The 21,395-nt window shown below is 43.1% G+C and overlaps 1 gene segment (V, D, J or C); it reads left to right on the forward strand.

Moving 5' to 3' along the window:
* Positions 1 to 21,395, forward strand: part of LOC139248768 (Ig heavy chain C region, membrane-bound form-like) — a 59,461-nt gene that overhangs the window by 21,986 nt on the left and 16,080 nt on the right. The window contains 2 exon segments of the C gene segment in view: positions 15,374 to 15,657; positions 19,134 to 19,138. Coding sequence covers positions 15,374 to 15,657; positions 19,134 to 19,138 — 289 coding nt within the window.

The raw sequence follows: 21,395 nt of genomic DNA on the forward strand, positions 1-21,395 counted from the left end.
CTATGTTTCTATGTTTCTATGATCAAAGCACCGCTTTTGCTCGCAAGGACATTTACTTCATTGTCAATGCTATTGACACCCCACGAAATATAAACAGACGAGTTATCTGCTCATGTTCCCAGGTATCTATAACCTGTTTCTTGCCAGTTAGTCACCTCAATTCACATAACCTGGAATGGTCGCATCATGCTTATGTTACAGGACTCTTAATCCACTAATGACCTGGAGATATAAAAGCCCACCCTGGCAGCTAGTGCATTTAAATATAGTTACTTAAATAAATCTGTAATAAAAAGATAGTGTCAGTAATTGTGACTATTAAGCTACCTTAATTGTGAACACATAATTACTAGATTGTCTTAAAAGCCCATCCTTGTGCATGAATCCCAAAAAGTTAGTTTGCAGGTGCAGCAGCTATCCAGGCAGGCGAATGGAATGTTGGCCTTCATTGCGAGAGGGATGGAGCACCAAAGTAGGGAGGCCCTGCTGCAACTGTACAGGTTTTGTTGAGGCCGCACCTGGAGTGCTGCTTCCAGCTTTGGTCTCCTTACTTAAGGAAGGATATACTAGCTTTGGAGGGGGTACTGAGACGATTAAGTAGGCTGATTCCGGAGATGAGGGGGTTACCTTCTGATGATAGATTGAGTAGACTGGGTCTTTTCTCGTTGGAGTTCAGAAGGATGAGGGGTGATCTTCTGGAAACATTTAAAATAATGAAAGGGATAGACAAGATAGAGGCAGAGAGGTTGTTTCCACTGGTCGGGGAAACTAGAACTAGGGGGCACAGCCTCAAAATACGGGGGAGCCAAATTAAAACCGAGTTGAGAAGGAATTCCTTCTCCCAGAGGGTTGTGAATCTGAGGAATTCTCTGCCCAAGGAAGCAGTTAAGGCTAGCTCATTGAAGGTATTCAAATCACAGATCGGTAGATTTTTAACCAATAAGGGAATTAAGGATTATGGGGCGCCGGTGGGTAAGTGGAGCTGATTCCACGGCCAGATCAGCCATGATCTTGTTGAATGGCGGAGCAGCCTCTAGGGGCTGGATGGCCTACTCCTGTTCCTAATTATTATGTTCTTAATGTCCTTCAGTAGAGTGAAATCTACCATACTTACCCAGTCTGGCCTAGATATGACTCCAGACCAAGGGCGTCCATCCAGATTTAGTTGAGGTCTAACTGATTTCTGAAACGGCCTAGCGAGCCATTCAGTTGTACCGAAAATAACGGTTGCAGCAGGTGGCTCACCACCACATTCTCAAGAACAATTAGAGATGGGTAATACAGGCCGGCTTTGCCCACATCCCCTTAACCAATAAATGAAAAGAACCCTGTACCAGTGGACCATTCTTATACTGTTCCAGCAACACAATAAACTGCTACCAACAATGGTATGTTTAACAAATAAAATGACGCAACTGTTTCGCAGGCATCAAAAAACAGTACCTCCTCAATAACCTTGACGTTTACTGCACGATATTCATAGAATAACCGAAGAAAGCAAGCAGATTTCTCCAAGCGGGACTCCAGGGATGATAATTCCGACTGTGAGCACTGGACATCGAGATCTGGCACCAAATTGTCAGCTGTGACTCAGTGAGAGCACTCACACTTCAGAGTCAGAAGGTTAGAGGTTCGTATCCCACACCACAGACTTCAGCTCATGCTCTCGGCTGGCACTCCAGTGCAGACTGAGGGAGTGTGGCACTGCCCCCAGTGCAATCTTTCGGATGAGCTATTAAACCAAGGCCTCATTCACTTATGCAGATTCCATGCCATTATTTACACAAACAGCAAGGGAGTTCTCTCCAATGTCCTGCTCATAATTTATTGCGCAAACAATATCACTGAAGCCGATTATCTGTTCATTTCTCTCATTCCTTTTAGCGGGACCTTGCTGGGCATCAATTATCTGCCCTGTTTCCCAAATCCCAACATTTGAAAAATGTACTTCAGAGGCAGTAAAGCGATTTGGGCCTTTTTAGAAAGGCTACTACAAACACAAGTCTTTCCTTCCTCGCTTTTGCCACAGGCCTGATATCAATGATTTAATTATCAACAACGTTCATATTACTCCCCAAACCAATTCCCGATGCACTAATCTATCCCTTATAAAAATACAATAAGAGCAAGGACTGTAACAAATGGCAAGTAATTACCTAACTTATTGCATAAAAAAATAATCACAGAATGAAACAGCACAGAATGAGGTCATTCGGACCATCATGCCTGCGTCGGCTCTTTGAAAGAGCTACTCATTAGTCCCACTGCAGTGCTCCTTCCCCATTGTCCTGTGAATGTTTCCCTTTAAACTATATATCCAATTGCTTTTTGAAAATTACCGTTGAACCGGCCTCCACAACATTTTCGAGCAGCGCATTCCACATCATGACAAAGTGGTGCATAAAAAACGCCCGTCATCTTCCCAGTCGCTATTTTTTGGTATATAACTTAAATATGAATGAGAGGTGATCTTACAGAAAAGTATAAGGTTTTGAGGGGGCTCGACAAGTGGATGCCGAGAGGATGTTTCCACTGATAGTGCAGACTAGAACTAGGGGCAAAAACTTAGAATAAGGGGGCGCCCATTTAACCCTGAGATGAGGAAGAATTTCTTCTCTCAGTAGGTTGTAAATCTGTGGAATTCGCTGCCTCAGAGAGCTGTGGAAGCTTGTTCATTGAATAACTTTAAGACAGAGAGGGATAGCTTCTTAACTGATCAGAGAATAAGGGGTTATGGGGAGCGGGCAGGGAAATGCAGCTGAGTCCATGATCGGATCAGCCATGAACATCTTAAATGGTGGAGCAGGCTCGAGGTGCCGTATGGACTACACCTGCTCCTATTTCTTATGTTCTTATGTTCTTATCTAAATATGTGTCCTATGGTACAGCCCCTCCCAACAGTGGAAGCAGTCTAACCTATCTGCCCTGTAAATAACGCAATAATTTTGAACACCTGTTAAATCTCGTCTTATTCCACTTTGCTCTCAGAAGAATAATCGCAGCTTCTGTATTCACTCCACATAACGGGAGCCTCTCATCCCTGAGATCATTGTGTTAAATCCCTCAGCATCATCTTCAAGGCAAATATACTTAATATAACCTGTAGCCAGGAATTGGACACAATACTCCAGCTTAGACTTCATCTCTGATTTACAAGGGTTTAGAATAACTTCCTTGTGTATCTAATCTCTATCGCTAATAATAAAACCAAAGATCCCGTATGTTTAATTATCAACCTTCTCAACTTGTCCTGCAGCTTCACAGATGTGTACGTGTGTGTGAAACCCCAGTCTCTTGTACTCGCATCCCCTTTAAAATTCACCCCCTAACATTGCCGATTTTTATTACAGCATTCTCCAGAGCACCCCCTCAGGGTCACACAGCAGGCTTTGATCATTGTGTCACTATGAACCATGTGGACTCCCTTGAAGATATCAACCTTGAAATCTTTACGTTACACCTTTCGGAGTTTCCTGTTTGCTGCTCATCTCCACCAACACCCTCTAAGTTTGCACGGTTCAGCAGAAGGCTGATCAGATCCATCAATTTTAGCTGCAGCTGTTTGCATGCTCAAAGTGGGGCGCGTTCGCCCCCAATTTACATAATGACTGATGTTTTTAAGTCTGCAGGAAATCAGAATTGAGTAGATATTGATAAATATAGCCTCACCGAAAGATTCCATTTATCAATAGAGATTTTGCACGAATCGATTCAGCTACAATGTGTTTAGTTGATAGACAGACAGCAAGTGTTGTTGATAAGTGGTTTTACCTGTGTGCCTTTATTACGAACACTGATTTAGGATCTAAGGTTTAGGTGTAAAACCGTGCTAGAATGCTGCAGAATAGCGCTCAGCTCGCAGGATGCAGCTATTGAGCCGTGACTGAGCGCTGTTCCCGAACCAGCCATCTGCAATCTGCCGGTAGATTGTGATCTACAGACAATAATGCAAGTACTGGTGCCGAGAAAAGTTTAAAATATTTTTTCGTGGTTATGCTGAGGGGACTGTTTGCAATGGTTTGACCTATTGCCAAGATGACTATTATTTTAATAGTCATCAGTCTGTGCTTCTTATCAATAAAACTGATAAAACCTCCGTTAGTCACTCGCTGAATGAGGTATAATTCGGTTCAGATCCTAAATATGTTCTGCACTTTTCTCAATCAAGCAGGACTGAGTTGCTTCACAAACGGCTCCTCTAAGTACTCTCCGAAAATACTGGATCTTAACGTCCACTCACTTTGAGACAAACTCTGGCTGAAATGTGGTAAGAGGAAATGAACCATCGAATCATGGAATGGTTTGCAGCAGAGAATGAGGCCATTCGGCCCGTACAGCCCGTGCCAGATCTCTGCAAGAACACCTCAGCTAATCGCACTCCCCCGCACTTTCCTCATAGCCCTGAAAATTTGTCTCCTTCCGGCATTTATCAAAATCCCTTTTGAAAGCCACGATCTAATCTGCCTCCATCGTCCTTTCAGGCTCTGCATTTCAAGCCTAACCATTCGCTGCGTAATCTAATTTTTAATCATGTTGACTTTGGTTCTTCTGCATGTCAACTTAAACATGTGTCTTCTGTTTCCCAACCCTTCCGCCAATGGAGACAATTTCTCTCGATTTAGTCTGTCTTTAAACCTCATGATTTTGAACAACATAGAAACATAGAAACATAGAAAATAGGTGCAGGAGTAGGCCATTCGGCCCTTCTAGCCTGCACCGCCATTCAATGAGTTCATGGCTGAACATTCAACTTCAGTACCCCATTCCTGCTTTCTCGCCATACCCCTTGATCCCCCTAGCAGTAAGGACCTCATCTAACTCCTTTTTGAATATATTTAGTGAATTGGCCTCAACAACTTTCTGTGGTAGAGAATTCCACAGGTTCACCACTCTCTGGGTGAAGAAGTTCCTCCGCATCTCGGTCCTAAATGGCTTACCCCTTATCCTTAGACTGTGACCCCTGGTTCTGGACTTCCCCAACATTGGGAACATTCTTCCTGCATCTAACCTGTCTAACCCCGTCAGAATTTTATATGTTTCTATGAGGTCCCCTCTCATTCTTCTGAACTCCAGTGAATACAAGCCCAGTTGATCCAGTCTTTCTTGATAGGTCAGTCCCGCCATCCCGGGAATCAGTCTGGTGAACCTTCGCTGCACTCCCTCAATAGCAAGAATGTCCTTCCTCAGGTTAGGAGACCAAAACTGTACACAATACTCCAGGTGTGGCCTCACCAATGCCCTGTACAACTGTAGCAACACCTCCCTGCCCCTGTACTCAAATCCCCTTGCTATGAAGGCCAACATGCCATTTGCTTTCTTAACCGCCTGCTGCACCTGCATGCCAACCTTCAATGACTGATGTACCATGACACCCAGGTCTCTTTGCACCTCCCCTTTTCCTAATCTGTCACCATTCAGATAATAGTCTGTCTCTCTGTTTTTACCACCAAAGTGGATAACCTCACATTTATCCACATTATACTTCATCTGCCATGCATTTGCCCACTCACCTAACCTATCCAAGTCGCTCTACAGCCTCACAGCATCCTCCTCGCAGCTCACACTGCCACCCAACTTAGTGTCATCCGCAAATTTGGAGATACTACATTTAATCCCCTCATCTAAATCATTAATGTACAGTGTAAACAGCTGGGGCCCCAGCACAGAACCTTGCGGTACCCCACTAGTCACTGCCTGCCATTCTGAAAAGTACCCATTTACTCCTACTCTTTGCTTCCTGTCTGACAACCAGTTCTCAATCCATGTCAGTACACTACCCCCAATCCCATGTGCTCTAACTTTGCACATCAATCTCTTGTGTGGGACCTTGTCGAACGCCTTCTGAAAGTCCAAATATACCACATCAACTGGTTCTCCCTTATCCACTCTACTGGAAACATCCTCAAAAAATTCCAGAAGATTTGTCAAGCATGATTTCCCTTTCACAAATCCATGCTGACTTGGACCTATCATGTCACCTCTTTCCAAATGCACTGCTATGACATCCTTAATAATTGATTCCATCATTTTACCCACTACCGATGTCAGGCTGACCGGTTTATAATTCCCTGTTTTCTCTCTCCCTCCTTTTTTAAAAAGTGGGGTTACATTGGCTACCCTCCACTCCATAGGAACTGATCCAGAGTCAATGGAATGTTGGAAAATGACTGTCAACGCATCCACTATTTCCAAGGCCACCTCCTTAAGTACTCTGGGATGCAGTCCATCAGGCCCTGGGGATTTATCGGCCTTCAATCCCATCAATTTCCCCAACACAATTTCCCGGCTAATAACGATTTCCCTCAGTTCCTCCTCCTTACTAGACCCCCCGACCCCTTTTATAACCGGAAGGTTGTTCGTGTCCTCCTTCGTGAATACCGAACCAAAGTACTTGTTCAATTGGTCCGCCATTTCTTTGTTCCCCGTTATGACTTCCCCTGATTCTGACTGCAGGGGACCTACATTTGTCTTTACTAACCTTTTTCTCTTTACATATCTATAGAAACTTTTGCAATCCGTCTTAATGTTCCCTGCAAGCTTCTTCTCATACTCCATTTTCCCTGCCCTAATCAAACCCTTTGTCCTCCTCTGCTGAGTTCTAAATTTCTCCCAGTCCCCAGGTTCGCTGCTATTTCTGGCCAATTTGTATGCCACTTCCTTGGCTTTAATACTATCCCTGATTTCCCTTGATAGCCACGGTTGAGCCACCTTCCCTTTTTTATTTCTATGCCAGACAGGAATGTACAATTGTTGTAGTTCATCCATGCGGTCTCTAAATGTCTGCCATTGCCCATCCACAGTCAACCCCTTAAGTATCATTCGCCAATCCATCTCAGCCAATTCACGCCTCATACCTTCAAAGTTAGCCTTCTTTAAGTTCTGGACCATGGTCTCTGAATTAACTGTTTCATTCTCCATCCTAATGCAGAATTCCACCATATTATGGTCACTCTTCCCCAAGGGGCCTCGCACAACGAGATTGCTAATTAATCCTTTCTCATTACATAACACCCAGTCTAAGATGGCCTCCCCCCTAGTTGGTTCCTCGACATATTGGTCTAAAAAACCATCCCTTATGCACTCCAGAAAATCCTCCTCCACCGTATTGCTTCCAGTTTGGTTAGCCCAATCTATGTGCATATTAAAGTCACCCATTATAACTGCTGCACCTTTATTGCACGCACCCCTAATTTCCTGTTTGATGCCCTCCCCAACATCACTACTACTGTTTGGAGGTCTGTACACAACTCCCACTAACGTTTTTTGCCCTTTGGTGTTCTGCAGCTCTACCCATATAGATTCCACATCATCCAAGCTAATGTCCTTCCTAACTATTGCCTTAATCTCCTCCTTAACCAGCAATGCTACCCCACCTCCTTTTCCTTTTATTCTATCCTTCCTGAATGTTGAATACCCCTGGATGTTGAGTTCCCAGCCCTGCTCATCCTGGAGCCACGTCTCCGTAATCCCAATCACATCATATTTGTTAACATCTATTTGCACAGTTAATTCATCCACCTTATTGCGGATACTCCTTGCATTAAGACACAACGCTATCAAGTCTTCTCACAACGTTCGCTATTCTATGAAAACTGCCCCAGCATCTCCAGTCTATTCAGCTACATTAAGTCCCTCATCCCTGGAACATTGCTATTAAAGCTTTTCTGCACGCGCTCTAAGGACTTCACATCCCTCCTAAAGTGTGATGCCCAAAATTGGACACAATACTCTAGTTGAGGCCGAACCAGTGTGTTATAAATGTTCATCATAACTTCCTTTGATTTGTGCTCTCTAGCACTGTTTATGAAGCCCAGGATCCCGTGTGGTTTATGAAACGATTTATCAATATGCCCTGTCACCTGCAACGATTTGTGCACATATATCCACACGTCTCTCTTTGCATGGACCCCCTTTAGATTTGTACCCTTTAGTTTATTTTGTCTCTCCTAATTGTTCCTACCAACATGTACCATTTCGCACTTTCCTGCATTAAATTCCATCTGCCACGTGTTTGCCCATTCTACCAGCCAATCTATATGCTCTAGAAGACTGTCGCTATCCTCCAAACCGTTCACTATAGAGCCAAGTTATGTCTCATCTGCAAATTTTGAAATTGTACACTGCACACCCATAATATCTGGGCTCAGATTCCACCGTTTCAACCATAACTTGGAATGTGTAAATCACAAACAGCCTAAAGCTCAATTACTGTTAATCCGTTGAAAAGGACAAAAAATAAAATAGCTCTAGATATATGCAATCATTTTATTGCGTGTTCAATGCAAGCCTACTTTATTTAACAAGTTGAGCAGGTTGTTCCCGACGATGATTGATGTGAGGAACATATATTTATTATTAGTTAGTGATATGGAAGCGGGAGGTCATGGCGATCACACCCAATGAATGAATCAGTTCCTTGTTTTATTTCCCTTACGATATGGAACTTCACGCTATAAGTGACACCGGGGCGAACCCGCCTGTGTGTTGTGGTGAGAACCGCCAGCATTGATTGGCTGAACTCAAGGCAGTATTTACTTGTTAAACAACTTTCGGATTGAAACGTCATCAATACTATTTATGGATTCATCTGTTTGATTTTTTATGTTGTAAAAATGTAATCTCTATTAGCACACGAGCTAATTGAGAAACAAACATTGATTATATCTAATAGAATTTGCATTTCTATGGTGCCTTTCGCCACCTCATGCCATTCCAAAGCGAGCCGCAACATCGGAGATTGGAAGTAGCCCGTGCTACATATCGAAACATGGAAACATAGAAACATAGAAAATAGGTGCAGTTGTACGCCATTCGGCCCTTCGAGCCTGTACCACCATTCAATAAGGTCATGGCTGATCATTCCCTCAGTACCCCTTTCCTGCTTTCTCTCCATACCCCTTGATCCCTTTAGCCGTAAGGGCCATATCTAACTCCCTCTGTAATATATCCAATGCACTGGCATCAACATCTCTCTGCGGCAGGGAATTCCACAGCTTAACAACTCTCTGAGTGAAGAACTTTCTCCTCATCTCAGTCGTAAATGGCCTAGCCCTTATCCTAAGACTGTGACCCTTCGTTCTTGACTTCCCCAACATCGGGATCATTCTTACCACATCTAACTTGACCAGTCCCGTCAGAATCCTAAAAATGTCTTTGAGATCCCCACTCATCCTTCTAAGCTCCAGTTTATAAAGGCCCAGTTGATCCAGTCTCTCCTCATATGTCAGTCCTGCCATCCCGTGAATCAGTTTGGTGAATATTCGCTGCACGCCCTCAATATCAAGAACGTCATTTCTCAGATTAACAGACCAAAACTGAACACAATATTCCAGCTGAGGCCTCACGAAGGCACTGTACAACAGCAGTAAGACCTTCCTGCTCCTATACTCAAATCCCCTAGCTATGAAGGTCAACATACCATTTGCCTTCTTCACCGCCTGCTGTACCTACCATGACTGATGTACCATGACATTCAGGTCTCGTTGCACCTCCCCTTTTCCTAATCTGCCGCCATTCAGAAAATATTCTGCCTTCTGGATTTTGCCACCGAAGTGGATAACCTCACATTTATCCACATTATACTGATCTGACATGCTTTTGCTCACCTTCCTAACCAGTGAAAATCAACCTGCAGCCTTTTCGCCTCCTCCTCACAGCTCACACCTCCACCCAGTTTGGTGTCATCTGCAAATTTGGAGATATGACACTCATTTCCTTCATCTAAATCATTAATGCATATTGTAAATAGCAGGGTTCCCAGCACTGAGCCCTGCGGCACTCCACTAGTCACTGCCTGCCATTCTGAAAAGGACCCGTTTATCCCGACTGTCTGCTTCCTGTCTGCCAACCAGTTCTCTATCCACGTCAGTACCTTACCCCCAAAACAATTTGCTTTGATTTTGCACTCCAGTCTCTTGTGTGGGGCCTATTCAAAAGCATTGTCAAAGTCCAAATACACCACATTCTCTGGTTTTCCCTTGTCCACTCTACTAGTTACATCGTCAAACAATTCCAGTTGATTTGTCAAGCTTGATTTCCCTTTCATAAATCATTGCTTACTTGGACCGATCATGCCATTGTTTTCAAAATGCGCTGCTATTTCATCTTTAATAATTGATTTCAACATTTTCCCCACTACTGATGTCAGGCTAACCGGTCTATCATTACCCGGTTTTTGTCTTCGTCCTTTTTCAAACAGTGGTATTACATTAGCTACTTACCGTCCATAGGAAATTATCCAGAGTCGATAGGCTATTGGAAAATGATCACTACTGCATCCACTATTTATATAGCCACTTCTTAAGTACTCTGGGATGAAGACTATCAAGCCCTGGGGATTTATCAGACTTCAATCCCATCAATTTCCCTACCACTATTTTCCTCTTTATAAGGATATCCTTCAGTTTGTACTTCTCACGAGACCCTCGGTCCCCTAGTATTTCCAGAAGATTATTTGTGTCTTCCTTCGTGAACACAGAATCAAAGTATTTGTTTAACTTCTCCGCCATTTCTTTGTTCCCGATTATAAATTCACCTGAATCTGACTGCAAGGGACCTACTTTTGTGTTCACGAATCTCTTTCTCTTCACATAGCTGTAAGAATTAGAAACAGGAGTAGGCCATCTAGCCCCTCGAGCCTGCTCCGCCATTCAACAAGATCATGGCTGATCTGGCCGTGGGCTCAGCTCCACTTACCCGCCCGCTGCAGTCAGTTTTTATGTTCCCAGCAAATTTCCTCTCATACTCTATTTTCCCCCTCCTATTTAAACCCTTTGTCCTCCTCCACTGTATTATAACATTCTCCTAGTCCTCAGCTTTGCTGCTTTTGCTAGCCAATTTTTATGCCTCTTCCTTGGATTTAACACTATCCATAATTTCCCTTGATAGCCACGGTTGAACAACCTTTCCTGTTTTATTTTTACTCCAGACAGGGATGTACAATTGTTGAAGTTCACCCATGTGATCTTCAAATGTTTGCCATTGCTTATCCATCTTCAACCCTTTAAGTGTCACTCGCCAGTCTCTTCAAGACAATTCACGTCTCAGACCATCGAAGTTAGCTTTTCCCAAGTTCAGGACCTTAGTCTCTGAATGAACTGTGTCACTCTCCATCTTAATAAAGAATTCTACACTATTATGGTCACTCTTCCCCAAGGAGCCTCGCCCAACAAGATTGCTAATATGTCCTTTCTTATTACACATCAACCAGTCGAGGATGGCTAGCCCGCTAGTTGGTTCCTCGACATATTGGTCTGGGAAACAATCGCTAAAACATTCCACGAAATCGTGCACCACCGCATTGCTACCAGTTTGGTTCGCCCACTCAATATGTAGATTATAATCGCACATGATAACTGCTGTACCTTTATTGCATGCATCCGTAATTTTTTGTTAGATGCTGTCCCCATCCTCATTACTACTGCTTGGTGCTCTGTACACAATTCTCTAGCGTTTTCTGCCCTTTGGTGATCCGTAGCTCCACTCATACAGATTGTACATCATCCAAGCTAATGTCCTTCCTTACTATTGCATTAATTTCCTCTTTAACCAGCAACGCCACACTACCTCCTTTTCCTTTCTGTCTATCCATCCAAAATGTTGAATTCACCTGGATGTTGAGTTCCCAGCCTTGGTCACCCTGGATGCAAAATACATCATAACTGTTAGCTGCTATTGGGGCAGTTAATTCGTCCACCTTTTCCGAATAATCTTCGCAAATGGTGCACAGCCTTCACGGTTGTTTTTTTAAAAACCTCTGCCCCTTTAGGATTTTGCTGTAATGTGGCCCTTTTTGCTTTTTGCCTTGGGTTTCCCTGCCCTCCACATTTACTTTCCATCTTTCTCTCTTTTGCTTCTGCCCCCATGCTACTTCCCGATGTCTCCCTGCATAGGTTCCCATTCCCCTTCCATATCAGTTTAACTCCTCCCCAACAGCACGAGCAAACACTCCCCCTGGGACATTGATTCTGGTCCTGCCCAGTTGCTGACCATCCGGTTTGTACTGGTGCCACCTCCCCCAGAACCGGTTCCAATGTCCACGAAATTTGAATCCCTCCCTTCTGCACCACTTCTCCAGCCACGTATGCTTCTCAGCAATCCATCGATTCCTACTCTGACTAGCACGTGGCACTCATAGCAATCCTGAGATTACTACTTTTGAAGTCCTACTTTTTAATTTAGCTCCAGCTCCCGAAATTCGCCTTGTTGGACCTCATGCCTTTTTTTTAACTGCAACGTTGATACCTATATGCACCGCGACAACTGGCTGTTTACCCTCCCCCTTCAGAATGTCCTGCACCCGCTCCGAGGCATCCTTGACCCTTGCACCAGGGAGTCAACATAGCATCCTGGAATCTCCGTTGCGGCCACAGAAACGTCTATCTATTTCCCTTAGAATAGAATCCCCTATCACTATAGCTTTACCACTCTTTTTCCTGCCCTCCTGTGCAGTAGAACCACCCACAGTGCCATGAACTTGGCTGCTGCTGCCCTCCCCTGATGAGTCATCCCCCTCAACAGTACCCATGGCGGTGTATCTGTTTTGCAGGGTGATGACCGCAGGGGACACCTGCAGTAACTTCCTTCCACTGCTCTTCCTGTTGATCACCCATCCCCTATCTGGCTGTGTAACCTTTACCTGCGCTAAGACCACCTCACTAAACGTGATATTTACGTCTTTCTCAGCATCGTTGATGCTCCAGAGTGTATCCACCCACAGCTCCAGTGTTGCAATGCGGTCTGTCATGAGTTACAGCCGGATACACTTTGCGCATATGTAGCCGTCAGGGACACTGACTTCTCACATAGTACAGGAGGAGCATAACACGTGTCCGAGCTCTCCTGCCATGACTTAACCCCGAGCTTAACATAATTTGGCAACAATAATGCTAAAGGCTACTTACTGGTAAAGAAAAGAAAAAGAAAAACTGCTCACCAATAACCAGCCGATCACTTACCCCCTGCGCTGTGACGTCCCCTTTCGATTTATTTCTACTTCTTTTTGCCTTCTGTCCCTGCTGCGACAATCCCCACTGATGGCATCCCTTTTGATTTCATGATCTTTAATCTGACGTAGAACAAGTTACTGAAGGCACATTATCTTTCCGTCATTGTTCATTGTTCTTAGGCTTTATGTAACCACTTGGGCTGCTGACCGAGAATGGTATAGCTATTTGTCAGCCGGCACGGATACAATGGAGCGAATTGATCTTCTTCTGGGCTGTAAATTTCAATATTTCTATGTTTCTATTCCAGCAAATACCGACCATAATCAATTGGATAGCGACATCAGATCATCGCTGAGATATTCTGCTCTGGGACAGCCAATCAAAACATTTCCAGCCAGTGATTTATCGCCCTCGGACATTACTGATTGGAAAAACATGAGAGAGGCGCTATTTCACGGTTGGCACTCTAGGAGCACTTACACCAGGCAGCAGCTGAACACACATCCGTTGAGGCTCGCAGAGAGAACAATGTCTTTTGAGTAAATCAAAGACGTGTGTACCGAGTCTACCGGTAGATTCCGCCAACATGAATAGTTCAGAAGGGAAACGCCTTTCTATAGAATAGGTGCCTAAAGATCGAGAGACCACAGCACAACCGCAGCACTGGTTGGATTAACGCGGCTGGTGTCGAGCTCAGGGCTGGTGGTCAATATCCGCGCAACAGCGGGACACGGAGGGTGAGGTGGCTCGGTTTGTCACAGTAAAGGTGTAAGAGGTTTACCAGTATTTATTTAAGTGCCCACTTTCTGCTGCATTCGCTTTGTCAAGCTAACATACGAACCTAAGAAATAGGAGCGTTAGTAGGCCATACTGCCCTTCGAGCCTGCTCCATCATTCAATAAGATCATGGCTGATCCGAACATGGACTCAGGTCCACTCCCTGCCTGCTTCCCATAACCCCTTGACCCATTATCGGTTAAGAAACTGTCTATCAATGTCTTAAATTATTCAATGACCCAACCTCCACAGCACCCTGAGGCAACGAATTTCACAGATTTACAACCCTGCATGAGAAAAAATTCCTCCTCATCTCAGTTTTAAATGGGTGGCCCTTTATTCCATGATTATGCCCGCTAGTTCTATTTTCCCATATCAGTGGAAGCATTCTCTCTGCATCCATCTTGTCAAGCCCTCTCATAATCGTATACGTTTCGATAAGATCACCTCTCATTCTTCTAATTTCCAAAGAGTAGAGGCACAACCTGCTCAAGCTTTCCGCATAAGTCAACCCACTCATCTCTGGATCAACCTCGTCACCCGTTTCTGAACTGCCTCCAATATAAGTTTATCCTTTCTTAAATAGGAAAACCAAAACCTCACCAGTATTCCAGGTGTGGCCTCACCAATACCCTGTAAAAGTGCAGCAAGAGTTCCCTGCTTTTATAGTCCATCAATTTTGCAATAAAGGCAAAGATTCCATTGGCCTTCCTGATCAATTGCTGTAACTGCATAGTAAATTTTTGTGTTTCATGCACAAGTATCCCCAGGTTCCGCTGCACTGCAGCACTTTGCAATTTTTCTCCATTTTATAATAGCTTGCTCTGTATATTTGTTCTGCAAAAGTGCATAACCTCACAACTCTTTTGGGGAAAACATAATAAATTAAATCAAGTGCCCCCCCCCGATCTGGGGAGTGCATATCCTCACATTTTTCAACATTATACTCCAGCTGCCAAATATTTGCTAACTCACTTAGCTTGTCTATGTCCCTTTGCAGATTTTTTGTGTCCTCCTCACACATTTATTTCTTCCCAACTTTGGATCTTCTGGAAACCTGGCTACGTTACACTCGGTCCCGATTGGTTAAGCGTGGATATAATCATTCATATAGCATTAATGTAATGCCAAATCATTAAGCTAGGAAAGTAAGGAAACACAATCAGTGAGGATGAAAACAAACCAAACGTGGATACCGTACAGCGTGTTTTCTAGATCTCTACTGATCTGTTCATTTTAATCATTGCAAGTGCCACCATTTTGACGATGGAGGGAGAGGGGATACAATGCAGCACATCACAGCCCGTGAGCTAAAGTCACTCATATTGGTCTATCGGTCTGTCCCATGCAAATAAGCCCAGTCGCTCGAGGTTGATAAAGTCGCTTTCCAGACACACACGGTTACCCAGAACAGTCTGTGTTTGGGTTGGGCGTTCGCTCTCGTTACATTGTTCCCCCTGGAGAAGACACAATGATTATTTTCTGGGTTACTGCCCTTTTAGCCTGCTTAGCAAGTACGTTATACAAGAGATTAAATGTTGATTTGTTTAAAACTCTGCGGCTGGGTCTACATTGTGGAAACAGACCCGTCTTTCAACTCTTGTTCTGTTTCAGATACGCAATGCATTAAATATATTTTCTCCATTAAGGTACCTTCGGTATAAGAGTAGACCAAACACCAAGAACGGCAACAAAAGAGTCAGGTGACTCCCTGACCATCAACTGCGTCGTAACTGAAGCCTCAAATGATTTGGTTAAAGGGCTTTGGTTCCGGGGAAATCGGGGTTCATCAAATCAGCAACACATCACAAATGGCGGACGATATGTTGAACAAGTCAACAATGGAGCAAAGTCATTTTCTCTGCTAATCAATAACCTGAAAGTTGAAGACAGTGCACATTATTTCTGCGTAGCTGTGATTGCATACACCACAGTAATGAATCGTGTATCCCCGTAATACATAAACTATCGCCACACTTCTTAATGCAACGTCAATACAGGTTATTCTCTCGGTAGCTAATTATGTCACGGTTACATACATACTGCCTCTGCCAGGCACTTCATAATGTCTTAAAGCTTTTTCACAATACATTTACGTGATTTTTGTATCCATGTTAAATTATATTCATTGTGGGATATTATTATTTTTCGAGGTCTTTCTCTGAGTGGCTGAGAATTATAATCAACTCCGGGATCCCAACGTAAAGGCCATGATTTCAAGCATATTTACTGCAACTTCCAAACAATACCTTGGAATATTTGTGATGTTTGCAACAATGGAATTCTTGTGCTTGTATGAAATGATGTGTGTATTAGTGAGTTTGAATACGGAGGTGGCACAACGCTGACTGTGAAACCTGGTAAGTGCCGTCTCTTGTTACGCTTATCGCTGTTTTTTCACAGAAAGTATTAAGAATCAGTGTTCTGTTTGACATGATTTGAAGCGCACAGTGCAAACGCTGAAGCTCTTTTTGGAAAGTCGGTTCGGTTCGCTGACAGTTTAATTGGTTTAAGCTTTAAGGAAAATATGAAAAAAGATTTTCATCATCAATCAAATTAACCTTTATATAAAAATATATTTAAAAAACCCTGTATTTACGATAAAAATTATCTCCAAACAAACCTATATTTACATACATATCTTAAGCACAAAGAAACCTCAATTTAAATATATGACATGCTCCCCATGGTTTATTTAAGCTGCTTATTTGCATAGAATGTAATAGTTTAAACATTTAACACAGAGCATGCCTGATAAAGTTACTCAGGTCTCTCAGAATATCCCTGATAAACTGTATTTCTGATTTGAAGGTTTATTACAATTCCGGGGTGAGGAGTGTTTTCTGAAATCACGGAATAAATACAACGTGTATTTTTTTTAATTGCTGCCTACGAATTTCTCTCCCCCTTTAAAATCACTTCATATTATATAAAAACAATAACTGTTAACTTAATATTGGCACAGAGGTTTTCAATATATTGTTCCTTCGAATCTATTCATTTGTGATTCTGGACTATCAGCAGGCACGTTACACTGATCTAGACAGTGGCACTGGGATGAAATAGTTCTCGGTTAGTTATGCAGAACCAGCGATCGTGAATTGACAGCCCATTATTCATTGCAACAGCTTTTCATTTCCATCGATTGGAAAATTGTTGGCAAGATTTTTAATTCCAAACCAACTAAAAATGACAATGAAACTTTTCCAGTCTTGAAACAGAGCTTGGCCTGTTGTGCTTTACCATAAGTGGAATTATATCGAACGCAGTGAAAAGCCGTGTGTTGCTTCATTCAAGGCGCAGACCACTTTCACTCCCGAGACTGCAATTCTGTGGAAGCCGGTGTACATGGAAGCTAAACTCGGAGAAAGCGGACAGAGTAGAGTGGCTGGCCCTGTAACGCCATAAGACTAAGGTTCCAGTGTTAGAATGTAGCGAGTAGCAGAACATTTGGAATCTACAGTGGGTTTCATGTAAAAAGTAATTTTGACTGTGCTCGACTGAATATCAGGCGCTGCCTATAACGGGCGTCCGGACCGTTCCCGATCCTTTCGCGCCACCGCTGAAATTTCTAGGCCTCAGATGTAGAAATAAAAAATAAGCGATCTCTTCGTTATTTAGTGCATCGAGAATCATAGTGAGATTATCAATTCACTCTTAATATTTTTCAATCCCTTTTATTTAATGTATTTGAACAAGTAATAGTTAATTAGAGCCCGTGTCTTGTTTTGATGGACTGTATATTAAGTCAGCATTTCGAGGAGAGGTGAATCCCGTAGAGGATGTGCAGAGTAAGAGTTTATTATCAACAACCCATGGTCTTGCTGTCGCTTGATTGGATGTGCTCCATATCCGAGAGAGTTCCACATGATTGGCTAGAAATCGGACACTGGATCCGATAAGATATGAACCCGACCTACATCATCCCACCAAAATCTTACAGGTCAGGTTCGGTCAGGCTGTTTCAACCTCTCTTCGTTGGAGAAGGTACACTGTGAATATTACCGGATGACCCATCAGTTCACAGAGTGGCCTCTGGCCTGAGAATGTGCCTGGCGTAAAACCCCCAATATGTGACAGGCAGCACCATAGAACAACACTGACTGTGAAGAGGGTGGTGAGACGTAGATTGGACTGAAAACATTGCTGGGGTTTCGGGTTTCCTCCGAGACACAGAACACGTCACTGATCGAAAGGAAGCCCTTCCTAACGACGTTAGGATGTGTGCGCCGAGAAACGCCGTTGCTTCTATTAGAGGGCTCCATGTGGATTGTCCCACAGGGAATTCCCTCCCCAAACAACTGGGACTCCCCAGTTTATACAAAGTGAACACTGGAACCTTAGTCTTATGGCGTTACAGGGCCAGCCATTGTACTCTGTCCGCTACATTAGGCTACAGCTTTCCTCATCTATGTAACATGGCTTAGCCCCTCTATTGGAACAGTTAATAAGGAATGTCAGGGTTAAGCTCGGTTCCCGGAGACTGGCAACAGTGATTATACGGTTAATTTCCTCCTTCTCTCCTCTGACTGAAAACAACGAGTGAAACTATGCCATTAATACCTCTGTCAATGGTATTCACATCACCACTATCATCGAGAAAACATTTTATATCATCATTTAACTTGGCCAAGGATTGTGAATTCAATGTTTACATTTATGGTCGTTGATGAACTAAATGATATGTTTGCTTGTATCTCGATATTTCATTACTTCCTCTTTCGATGTTTCATTTTTTCACTCACTATTTTGTAACACTTCATCAGTGGTAATTTTAGATTCACCAACTTCTCTGACTGTTCTATTTTATCAGCCAGCTTTATTTTCTCGGCTCCTGCAATGACACAGCTCCAGCCCTGCCTATGCTCATCCCTTGTGTACTTAAAGTATATATGTTAGGTAGTATATTCACTGTTGCACGTTCAGGATGGGAACCCCCTCTGGCCCACAGCACATTTTGTTAATTTGGGAGAAAGCTTCGGAATGATTCCCCATCTCTTCATTTCAGTAGTTTGCAGATTGTGAGCAGCACATTTCCAATTTAATTAAACCAGCCGCAGCATTCTGAACTCGCACCAAAACCACTGTGCTCTGTATCTCGCTGTCTTTCTTTGAAACGGACGGGAAACAGTGCCAACCCACACCCGGTTCTCAGTCCATTGAGAATAGTAGCGCTGGGATTGTACCATTTCCTGATATGTTTTCCTGATCTATGCTTGAAATGCAGAAAGGTAAATCTTGGTCTATACATAATTTCTTCATCACCTGTAAAAGGCTTCAACAGAATTCCCTTTGAACTGGCTTTGAGCAAAGTTGCACAATTTATTTTCACCGATCCGCTCGCAAATGTTCCACAATTTGTATAATCTGCAATTGTTGTAAACCCAATTTGTTTTCTGGTCCGTGCAGTTGAAGTAATTCTCGAATATATCAATAATTATTCAGCAACGCTAAAGTTAAAACACATTCCTCATGTCAGCCTTAACGACTTGCATTTATATCTCACCTTTAACTTAAATTGGGGTGCGGGGTGACCAAAAGCTTGAAAATAGGTTTGTTTTACGGAGTGTCTTCAAGGAGAATAGAGAAAAGAGAGGTGTAAATGTTTACTGAGCAAATAACAGAGCTTAGGGCACAGTTAGCCGAATGCACGGCATCCAATGGTGGAACGATGGAAAGCGGGATTGTACAAGAGGCCAGAATTGGAACAGTGCAACTATCTCAAAGGACCTAAAGGCTATAGGTTCTGATAGAGATACCACAAGGTTGAGAACTTTAAATTGGAAGTGTTGCTTGGCCTGGAACCATTATAGCTCAGCGAGAACAGTGGCGATGGGTGGAAGGGACTTGGTGTGTGTTAAGATATGGGCACCATAGCTTTGGATCAGCTCAAGTATATGGAGTGTGAGTAATGGGAAGCCAGACTGTAGAATGTTGCAATAGACGAGTCTAGAGGTAATAAAGGGAGGTATGAGGGTTTCAGCAGTAGTTGAGCAGCGGCGGGGCTGAATTGGGCAGTGTAATGGAGGTGGAAGTAGGCGCACTTGGAGATGGCGAGGATATGGGGTCAGAAGTTCAGCCTAAATTCAAGTAGGAGGTGAAGGTTGTGAACAGTCTGGTTCAGCCTCAGATTTTGGTCACGGAGGATGAAGGTTTCTGTAGTTCGAGAACCAAGTGAAATACGGGCTCTTTTCATGAGAAACAACTAAGAGGTTGCAAAGTCATGATGTCTTTTGATAAGTTAAATCCAGATAAGCTTTTTGCATTGGAGTTAATGTACTAACAAGGATAGCAGATTGGCTAACGGATCAAAAATAGAGAGTAGGGTTAAACGGATTATATTTCAACTTGGCAGACTATAACTATTGGAGTGGCGCAAGGATCAGTGCTGGGGCCTCAGCTAACTACAATCTATATTAATGACCTAGATGAAGGGACTGAATGTAATGTATCTACGTTTTCTGAGGATACAAAGCTAGGTCGAACAGTAAGATGTGAGGAGAACACAAATCGTCTGCATAAGGATTCAGACAGAATCAGTGCGTGGGGAAATGTGTGACGTCATTCATATTGGTAGGAAGAATAAAAAAACAGATTTTTTTTAATGCTGAGTAACCTTTAAAAGTTGGTGTTCAGATTGATTTGTGTGTCTTTGTGCAAGAAACACAGAACGCTAGCAAGCAGGTACAGCAAGCAATAAGCAAATGCAAATGGCATCTTCTCCTTTATTGCAAGGGTTTATATTATAAAGTGAGGAACTCTTGCTGCAATTGTACAATGCCTTATTGAGACCACACCTGGAGTATTGTGCACAGTTTTGTTCTCCTTATCTAAGGAAGGATAACTTGGAGGTGCTGTACGGGAGGTTCACCAGATTGATTCCTGAGTTGAGAGTGCTATCATATGATGAGAGATTGTGTCGAATGGGGCTATACTTTCTGATGTTTCGAAGAATGAGAGTTGAGCTTATTAAAACGTACAATATTCTGAAGAGGATTGATAAGATAAATGGTGAGAGGTTGATGCCCCGAGCTGGAGTATCTCGAAATAGGGGGCACAGTCTCAGTATAGCGGTAGGTCATTTAGGCGAGTTACGAGGAGGAATTGCTTCACTCAGAGGGAAGAGAATATTTGGAATTCTCTACACAGAGGGCTGTGAATGCTGAGTCTCTGAATATATTCAAGGCTGAGATAGGTAGATTTTTAGAGTCGAGGGGAAATCAGACCAGAAAGTGGAGTTGAGGTCGATGATCAACCAAGATATTGAATGGTGGAGCGGTCTCGAGGGGGCGTATGCCCTACTCCTGCTCCTATGCCTTACGTTCTAAGGGACTTCTGTTCTTATAAACCTCAACAAACTGTTACTCATAAATCAAAATATATTTTTGAATGTGAACGGAGCAGTGACATGTCAGATGCGGTTACTTTTTAATTTCTCTATGATATGTCATCCATATGTGTTAAATTCTTCAGAGCGCTAGGCTGTGAGACAATCAAATGACTATGGGTCTTTAAAAAAATATATATTTCAGGTGGCATCAAATATCAAAGCAACGTTAATGGAACTAAAATAAACGATAATTAACAACAGACACACAATACATAAAATAAGAAAGACGAGCATGTATATAGCGCCTTTTAAGACCCAGGGATACTCCAAAGCGCGTTACA

This window comes from Pristiophorus japonicus, unplaced genomic scaffold (assembly GCF_044704955.1).
Source record: "Pristiophorus japonicus isolate sPriJap1 unplaced genomic scaffold, sPriJap1.hap1 HAP1_SCAFFOLD_293, whole genome shotgun sequence".
Lineage (NCBI taxonomy): Eukaryota > Metazoa > Chordata > Chondrichthyes > Pristiophoridae > Pristiophorus > Pristiophorus japonicus.